The sequence below is a fragment of the Pseudonaja textilis genome, chromosome Z, assembly GCF_049901715.1.
Source record: "Pseudonaja textilis isolate UNSWEBS1 chromosome Z, rPseTex1.2, whole genome shotgun sequence".
Taxonomy (NCBI): domain Eukaryota; kingdom Metazoa; phylum Chordata; class Lepidosauria; order Squamata; family Elapidae; genus Pseudonaja; species Pseudonaja textilis.
This window is the reverse complement of record NC_142008.1, coordinates 9,233,600-9,243,424: the sequence shown is the minus strand read 5'-3', so window position 1 is coordinate 9,243,424 and position 9,825 is coordinate 9,233,600. Positions and strand designations below refer to the sequence as shown.

General features: G+C 49.5%; 1 protein-coding gene across 1 annotated transcript; it reads left to right on the top strand.

Moving 5' to 3' along the window:
• Positions 1-1,368: 1,368 nt before the first annotated feature.
• On the top strand, positions 1,369-9,241 carry MNX1 (motor neuron and pancreas homeobox 1). Its single transcript, XM_026718330.2, has 3 exons — positions 1,369-2,166; positions 5,568-5,728; positions 8,106-9,241. The coding sequence occupies exons 1-3, from the start codon at positions 1,578-1,580 to the stop codon at positions 8,472-8,474; spliced, it is 1,119 nt and encodes a 372-aa protein (XP_026574115.1). The 5' UTR covers positions 1,369-1,577; the 3' UTR covers positions 8,475-9,241.
• Positions 9,242-9,825: the final 584 nt, after the last annotated feature.

Sequence of the window (9,825 nt, the reverse complement as noted above, 5' to 3'; positions counted from 1 at the left end):
CTGCGATCACACGGCCGGGAGCGAAAAGCGGCGCCTACAAAGGCCGGGGAGAAAAGGGCCAACTCGCTGCAGCCTCTCGCGGAGAACTAACTTTTGCAGGCGCTTCTGCTCCTAAAGTTTGTAAGACAGAGCGTGGCGCGCTGCAAAAGGAGCTTTTTCCCGCAGGAAGCGGAGCTAGCCAGGCCCGAAGTGGCTCAGGCTGGGCGGCAGTTTGAAAGGAGGAGAAAAAGATACCCCGGAAAAGTTGCAGCTTAAGAGAGAGATGCGCGGAGCCTCCTTGAAACCAGTGGCTCTTTCTCCCTAGTTAGCGTGGCCAGATGGTCTCGGAGAAGAAGCAGAGCGAGCCAAGCGCTTCTCCACCGAGTCCGGCCCTTGATGGATAGCGGCGCCCCCCCCTTTTTGGTCCTTGGAAGCTTGCCTCGGCCTTTACTGTCCTTCCAGACGAACTTCGGCGCACCCCAGCCTGCCCAAGATGCATTACGCGGGCGGGGTATGCCGAGATCCCGGCCGCTTGCCAGAAAGCGCGACCGCCAGCGTTAGTCCAAAAGGACCCTCGGCCCCGCACAGCTGGTGGAGCTCCTGGAAGCGGGAGAGGGAGAAAAAGCAAGAACGGGGCGAGCTCAAGCAACCTCTCCCGGCACTTATTTGTTCACGATACAAATTCTCCCTTTATTCTTGCTACGCCCCCCACCCGATACCCCTCCCGCCTCTGGAGGAAATACGGAGGTGTATTTGCAAAATGACCCACGCAAACCTTCCCCGGTCCTTGCCCACTTCGCTTTGTGGAATCCTAAGACATGTCCGGCAGGATAGGATCAAGTACCTAAGAACAAGCGCAAAGGGGGCAGTTTTGAACTGAGCGCGCGGGCAGCCTCTTAGAAAGCCTCCCTTCGTGCGTTCTCATCAGGTTCTCTTCCGGTAATGTTAATTTTAATGATCCGAGATGCTTTCACCATTGCAAATATGTAGAAAAGGCTCTGCAGTTTTGTCTCTGATCCCTCTTGACAATTTACAGTCAATTTACAGTCAATTTACAGTCAATTTACTAGTGATAACTTTCTCTTTTCATCCACAAGTGGTTGGGCGCTTGCTAAATATTTAGATCTTTATTTAGATCTTTTCTCACCAACCCGCCGTCCAACAAAACCTCCAATTCCTTTCACCCCAAAGTAACTAGCCCCCCACCAGCTTTGGAAGAGAGCAGGAAGCCGTGTCGCTTGGGCAGGGCCAGAAAGTGCCTGCGTTGACAGGTGTGAGCCGCGACCAATGGGCTGCTCCAGAGCACAGCTCCGGCCACCAATCGGGTCCGCCCTCCCGGCAGACCAATGGGATCCCCGCCTGAATATTCAAGGCCTCCGAACAGGCAGATGAGGTGTCTCAGAGGCTCGTGGGGCGATCGAGAGCGGCTGTCGCGCATCTTCGGTTGGGAAACGCGGAGCTGACGACCCGTTTGTATCAGGAGCGCCAGGGCTGCGGGGACGAGCGCCGGATCTTCGCCCTCTGGGCTGCCGAGCCGTGCGTCGCGATGACCACCTGCACCTTGTGAGCCGGCGAAGCGCCCGGCGTGAGCGGAGCCGATGGAGAAGTCCAAGAATTTCCGTATCGACGCGCTGCTGGCGGTGGATTCTCCGAAGGCAGCGGCAGCCTCGACGGCTCAGACCTCTCCGTTGGCCTTGGTCACCTCTCTGTCCGGAGGGCCCGGTAACACCAAGAACAGCTCCAGCTCCAGCTGCAGCCCGCCGTCCTCGTCCGAGGGCCACACGAGCGCATCATCCGAGTGCCTGCGGACGGAGAGCCCATCGCCGCCCCGTATCCTCGGCGCGCACTGCGGCTTGGTGCCCAAGCCCGGCTTCCTGACGGGTGGCGCGGCCGCAGGTGGTCCCCATCAGCACCCGCACGCCCACCCACACGCCGCTCTGGGGCTCCAAGGCGGCGCGGGGCTGCACCCCCAGGCGGCCCTTTACGGGCACCCCATGTACGGGTACCCGGCGGCGGCGGCCGCCCTGGCCTCTCAGCACACTGCCCTCTCCTATTCCTACTCCCAGGTGCAGCCTTCGCACCCGGCTGCCGACTCCATCAAGCTCGGCGCCGGCACCTTCCAGCTGGACCAGTGGCTGAGGGCCTCCACCGCCGGGATGATCTTGCCCAAAATGCCCGACTTCAACTGTGAGTATGGTGCGAGGGCTCTGGGGAACCCCCAGTCCCTCTGGCCGGTGCTGTGTGCCTCGGCGGGCTTCCCCGGGGGTGAGGTGGGCGAGTGAGACTGCTGGGAACTGTAGTCTTCCCAACGGATTTGGGGAGCCGACCCCTCTTGGCCTTAGGTATATCTTCCTCCCTTATAAGGGCCCCCCCCCTCCCGGAATCTGAAAAAAAAAAAGAGTCCCGCATGCCAAGGATTTTGCGGGCAATGCTGGATGCCTTGCGCTTGTTGTGGGGGGGAGGGGGGGTTTGTACGCGGCAGGGACATTTTTGCCGAGCGCGCGTGCATCAGTTCCTCTACTGAGCAGCCTGGAGCTGTGTTCTAAAACCCCTAATGCCCTGCCTGGCCTGGCCTCTCTCCTGCCGCTCCCACCTTCGCCAGAGCTCCCTGCCGGCTCGTTCGCGGGGGAAATGGGGTGTGTGAATCACACCTCACTCCGCACCCCCCCCACCTTCAATTGTTTGCCTTCCACGTGGGCTGGGCTGCCGTTTTCATCGGCGTGATGGGAGATGTAGTCGTCGTCCCCCCCCCAGCCTGGGGAGGGGCACGGATTGGGACGGCAGGGAATGATGGGGGTTGTGGTGGGAGAAGTGGACTCGGTGAGGTTTCCGACCGAGGCCGAAAGGCAAATTTGTCCCCTAAAAGCTGCTTGTACAGCAATGACCAAAGAGACAAATGGAGACTCAGGGATGATTATTAGCGAGACCCCTTCCTTCTCCCACCTACACCCAGGAGGACGGCAGAGGAGGGGGAGAGAGGATTCAGTTAGCATCGGAGTTTTGATCTCTTGACTAGGCACTTCCGAGAGGATTGCTACCTATTCGACAATTACAACCACTAGCCTGGTGGTCAAACGATTTTTCTTCGGTGAGCGCGCCGTGGAACCGGAGATACAACGAAGAGCTGCAATTGGGCTGGATTCGGAAAGGCGGATTTCCGTAGTAAACGTTGGCAGCCCAGGTTTAAATCAGTCAATTACAGATTTTTTTCCTAAAACTAATCCAAGCTAACACGTATTAATTTCGCAATTAATTCTTTTTCTCTGGACTGTACTGTATATAGAGCTAGGTGGGATTGAGGCCTCCTTTGCTTTTCTTGATATCTCTGTAAAAAATAATAATACATATAGATTTCCCGAGGAGCTTCCTTCCTGACATATTTTAATTGTGCTGAAAAATTCCCAGCAGGTAAGGATAACTCCCCCAGATTATCCCTATCTTTATAAATGGGAGACGGGGTGGGTGGGGGTTAAAGGAGTTGGCAAGTTTTCTACCCATCTGGCCCAGAGCTCCGTGTAAATCTTGGAAGGCTTAAAGATAATGTTTAAAATATCATAAGCATAAAAATGTTTCTTCTAAGTAAAATCTAGGTTTAGAAGTCTCTTTTACTTTTATTTTTTTAAACTCTTCAATCGGTTAGCAGGAGGCAAGGAGGTTAATAAAGGACCAATTCACTTCACCCTGAATTCAGCGATGGCTGAAATCTATTTTGAACGAAACCGGTGGGCCTTAAGTCGGGCAAGAAATACGCTCGCTTCGATCCCACTTAAGAGTGTAAGATTCGAATCTAAGATTCGACCCCGCTCGGCAGCTGTTCCCATGGGGAAAACGTCCATTTTCAAAAATGAAAAAAAATAATTTTTTTAAAAAAAGCTTTATCGACCCTCCTCACGATTAATGGCAATGACTCTCCGGAGGCAAAACTCAGAGGCGTTTTCTTATTTCAAAGCGCCTTTCGAGGTCGCTGGACCGCCGCTGAATTCTCTGCTTCTTCGCTCCCCCTGAAAAAAATGCAGAGGGAGCGGCGAACGGAATCTGCCCCACCGCTTGCCTTTTGCTAGCCGAGCCTTTCCTTGGCAAGCTCCGCACGGGTCTTTCCCGCTCTTCCCCCTTAGGAATTAATGGAAAAGAGGCTCCGATTTCCCCGCCAGCTCTCCGGGTCCCTTCGCCTCGGAAGACAGAGAGGCTCGCCGAGGAACCAACCTCCAGCGCGGGCTCTGAGAAGAGTGTCACAATTCCTGCTCGCGAGGAAGCCGAGAAGGAACGAAGCTCGGGAGAGGAGGGTGCGCCTCCTTCAGCCTTCACTCGCTCTCCAAAGAGAGGATCGGGGAGGTGGCGAGGTTGGGGGGGGGGAGTTTCCGGGCGGGGCAGTGGCCGAGATGGTGCTGTACGCGGAGAGAATTGCCTAAACAGGCGAATCTGGGAAGTTCGGTGGTTTGATTTACCCCTCTTGCGTGGGGAGGGGGCACGATTTTATTGACCGCTTCCCCTCCTGGGGAAGGCACTTAGCCTTCCCTCCCCCGCCCCGAAGAGAAAGGAATCCGGAAAGCTGGAGAGGAATTTGGAGTTGATTTTGATTTACACCACGATTCAGGGCGACCAATTTGATTTGATTCCTCGAGATTCCTCTTCTACAGCTTCCAGCTCGGATCCTCTTCTCCGGAACTCCATTTAGAAAGTCCAATTTCCTTCTTTCGGATCTAGGCGATCCACCCTAAATCCTTTTAGGGATCCATAGGATTTGCAGCAATAATCTCTCTTGGGCGACCACTACATCATCTAGTCTGCAGGCGCAACATCCAGTCTGCAGAGAGACGAAAGCGCTCCCTTCCTTTCCTTCTAACGGCGATCCAGATTTTCGCCAGTTCCTCCTCTAACCCAGCCCGCCTTCGCCGCCTCGCCTGAAGCGCAAGGCAGTCCCGCGCACCTTCAGCGGTGCGCGTTTGGGGCTGGCTAGTGAGGCCTCACTGGACGGTCCCAGGCCCCGGTGCTCCTTGGCGAAAGGTTAATTTGGAGACGAGCGGAGACCTCTGTTTGTGTGTCGGGGAGTGTCCTTTTCCAAGTAGGAAAAGTTTACCGATAAACCTCCTTCTTTCCTATGTCAAAAAACTGGGCACGAATTTGATGCCAACGGATGGATGGCGGAACTCGTATGAGCCGGGGTAGGGAGAGGAGGAAGGATCCATAGCATCGGGATAGGCAATCTGCAGGCAAGGCAGCCCGCCGTGTGAACCTGAAGCCTCGCTAGATTCCACAGTGGTTTAAATAGCAACACCTTCAAGTGCCCCGAGTTTGGCGCGGCCTCAAAGGCGAAGCCGCTGCCCCGAGGACGTTACAATCAAAATGCGACGGTCAGAGCGGGGAAAATAGTCCTCTTAAGTCAGTTTAGGATTGGGCAACCTTAAAGAATTCTTCGTTGTACAGAATAGATTTTCGCCCAGTTGTTTTTTTCCCTATCCAATTTTCGGCTCCTCTGTTACCTCTCTGCCGCCGCAGAAGCGGGGATGCAGCGCCCTCTAACGGCGCGGCGTTTCTCCGCCTGCCGCGACTCACGCTCCCTTTTGGTTTCTTCTGATCTTCTCCCGCAGCCCAAGCGCAGTCCAACCTTTTGGGTAAATGCCGGCGGCCTCGCACCGCGTTCACCAGCCAGCAGCTGCTGGAGTTGGAGCACCAGTTCAAGCTCAACAAGTACCTGTCCCGGCCAAAGCGCTTCGAAGTGGCTACGTCGCTCATGCTCACCGAGACGCAGGTGAGTGCATGGGGGGGGGTGTTGGGAAGGGGCGTCACTTTCCAGGTAGTTCAGCACCCTTCGCGTGGTAGGCAGCTTTTGGAGGAAGTTTGAATCCATCCTCGGGGCATTGTGAGGGACTATGCAAGTACTTCTCCAATCTCTGGTTCAGCCTTGGAAATGAGAAAGGAAACCACGCTTTTCATTCATAACAATCAAACCATTTATTGAAAACAAAACCCTTAAAAGATATGGTTGCTGAGCCATTGGTTTCAATAGTCAAAATAAAAAGTGGAGATAACCCTTATAGTAATATAGAAGTTGGCCGAAATTAGGAGGAGGAGGCTTAAATAGACACAATGGTCTTTTACATAAGTTTTGTTTACATAAGTTTTGTGTGTTTAGCAATAAGAGCACAGGATGAATCAGAAGAGTGACATAAAATTTGTCAGTTGAAAACTTCATTAGTTTGCCTTGTGCAAGGCAGATTTCAAAATCCTTTTGGATGGCTAACTTCAAACTAGAAGGTACCAGTAAGGGAGGCAACTTTAAGGAGCAACTCTCAGCATAAGCAGATACAAGCTACAGCATAAATATCCCATGAGGTGGTACGTTTATAAGAAGGTTATCTGACTGGCATCATGGAAGGAGCCAAGGACCTCAACCCAAGCCTTTCCTTCCAAGTTTATCAGGATAATTAAACTATCTATTATTAACCTCAATAACCTTAAACTATCCATGATTGACATCACCCCTTTCGTAAGAGGTCTGTAAGGAGCGTGCATAAGTACACCATCTGCACAAGTACACCATTGTGCCTCCCGTCCCTGTCCTATTGTCCCCATTTATTCGTACCTATTTCCTGTATTCTTACTCATGTTTATACATACACCTTTTGCCTTGTAAGCAATTGACAAATCAAATAAGCTTTTTAAAGAACATAAGATCCTTTCACTTGTCTAGTTTCATAGTTTCTTTCTCCTTTGCAAACTTTCCAAAAGCTGAAATCTCATTTCTGGTTCTGGGATGTTCCGATGGTATGTGAACATAACTGCCGATCTCTGATTAATTAAACATGCCTGGATTTAGTTTTCTTGCTGGGCAGTCTTTCCATAGCTGATTTCTTTAAATGTTCACACCCAATTTCCCGCTTTCTGCCTCCCACCATAAAATCCATTCTAAACAAGATAAGCAAGCAGAACATGACTAAAGTGAGACAAGATGGAGTGGAAGGAAAATAGGCGGGAAACACATCTGGACTGCTGTGTGCATTTAAAAAATGGAAAGGAGAGCATCGGTGTTACATTTCAATCCTTGGGGGAAAGTGGAATCTAAACAGAGAGAAGAAAGGGCAAAGTATTTGATTTAAGTTCTGGAGAATAAATTGCTTAAATTTAACACGTTTGATAGAGAATGCACACACATACAAAGGAGGAACTTCACATCTGCCTTATAGGGGAGTTCCCATTTTTCTGTCATACGATTTACAAACTTTAGGGCAGGAAACTGTCTATTTCAGGATACTGCTGGCCATCAAATTCTATCAGCTATAGCCAACATCCCAACTTGTAGTGACTTCAGTAATTGGTTTCAGGAATTGGTTTTACTTCAGTAATTAGCATTTGCAAAACTGGGCTCACAAATTGCAGTAAATCATCCTCCAACCTAGCGGGATGTGTGAATTGAGGCATTTTCCTTTCTAATTCATGTTTGTAGCTAGTTCCAACTGAAGATAAGATCTATAGCTTAGGGTTGAGTAGTAGAATTCTTGCTGTTTTCTGAGTTTGGTTGTTTGTTTGGAGACATTTCAGGTAATATCATCATCATCATCAATAACTGGCTTGAAGAACACCAAGGATTCCACACTTATTAATATAAATCAAGTAACAACACCTTGTTTAAGAAACCCAAGTGAAAACAACTATGGTTTAGGGCAAGTCACAAACCCTGAGACAATCCCATCCAATGCTTGGCATCCAATTAGGCTTGGTTTGATTTTTCTCTTTTTTAAATGTTTTCCTTGGTCAAATTTTGATTGCAAATCTAGAACTGGTTCAACTAGTGCACAGAACAGCTGCACCAAAGTCAAACTGATGGTACGTATGTAGTAAAGTTGTAAGACAAATGCTGATATTGATCTCCCCTCACTTTGAATGCAAGTATTGTACCCAAGCCAGAGTAGTCCCATAGCAAGGTAGTAGAAGGCAAATAAATTTAACAAATAAATAATGAAACAAAACATCAATGGGCAAATTATCATTCCACTCCTGGTGGACCCATGTGATGCCAGCCTAAACCAAACCAGGCTATTAAGAGATCCTAGCCACTAGGGTTACTCATCCAGCCAAACCATGTCTTTAATGATGTGAGCCCAGTCTGTTTCCCCTCCTTTCTGTAGGTGAAGATCTGGTTTCAGAACCGACGCATGAAGTGGAAACGGAGCAAGAAGGCCAAGGAACAGGCAGTCCAAGAAGCTGAGAAACAGAAGGGTGGAAATGCTGAGCAAAACAAGGGGGCAGAGGAGGGGCAGCTGTTGGAAGGGGGTGCTGAGAAGAGCAATGTGGGTCGCCGCCTGCGGGGACTCAGAGATAGCGAGCCAGAAGAAGAAGAGGAGGAAGAGGAGGAGGTGGAGGAGGAAGAGCAACATTCTAGACGTTGCTGTGCCTGCACCTCCCCTGACTGCTCTGATAAGGATGAGGGTGGGAGGCAACCCCAGATCAGACATGGCGGGGGCAACCCAGAGCTGCCCCAGCCTCAGATTCCTTAAACCTTGATAGGGCTTGTGGTCCAATGCATTTGGAGAGCACCAGCCAAGGCAGGGCACCTCCAAACTTAATAGTTTTTCAGTTATGCACTGATTCCCCAGCAGCTATGCTCTAACTTTTCCAAAATTCTGGCCCACAGTCTGTCCCAGAAAAATAAACTTCTCTCAAATTAAAGATTATTATATGGGTGAGTGGTAGGATGAGTGCAACTTACCTGTGACTTTGGGCGTCGATTGTCTAGCCCTCCAATATCCTTTGGGTGTCTTTCAATGGACACTGAAGCGACATCAGTTTTCAGTGTCTAATGGGAAGATTAAGGTGCCAGTTCTGTTATGTATACCCTGATGTAACCATCACACTTTTCACTAACCTTTCAGCTTGCCAGCCACAGCCAATGGTCATAAAGAATTCAATGACCTGGTCATTGAAAATGCCACTGCTGTGCTCTCCCACCTGTTCCAATGCTTATTTTTTCCCTCTTTCACATTAATTCTATCAATAATGGTAGACATAAAGCATCATTTAAAGACTGAATCACAAGGTCAGAAAATGGCACTTGAAACTTATTTTCCCTTCTGAGGTTTGGTGTTCTTCAACTGCTGTGAGAATGTTGTTGTTGTTTATTCTACAACAATCAAGCTAAGAATGTTACACAATGATGGTTGGAACCACTCAGAATCTTAGGAGGGCTTTATTATCTTTATTTTTATATACTGTATTTATATTAGAAAAAAAAATAACGTCCGCTTATGCATGCTAAATTATTAATCTCCCATTGTCTTCATTACATTTAAAATAAACAGTTTTATACATAACCTGTGAAAGTTTACTAATTCAAAATAACTGGGTTTGTGCTTTTTCCACCAAGGTAGATCATTAACTTGGCCAGTTCCTTTCCATAATTTCATAAAAAGGAAGAATTAGGAGGATAATATATCTTGTTTCAAAAGGGGTGTGGTGGCTCAGTGGCTAAGTCGCTAAGCTTGTCGATAAGAAAGGTCGGCAGTTTGAATCCCTAGCACCACGTGATGGAGTGAGCTCCCATTACTTGTCCCAGCTTCTGCCAACCTAGCAGTTCAAAAGCATGTGAAAAAATGCAAGTAGAAAAATAGGGACCATCTTGGTGGGAAGGTAACAGCGTTCTGTGTGTCTTTGGCATTTAGTCATGCCAGCCACATGACTACGGAGACGTCTTTGGACAGCGCTGGCTCTCCGGCTTTATAACGGAGATGAGCACTGCCCCCTAGAGTCGGGAACGACTAGCATGTATGTGCAAGGAGAACCTTTACATTTACCTTTCTATCTTGTTTCATTATTGGGAAAGAAACTATGGTGAGAAAAATATAATTCCCA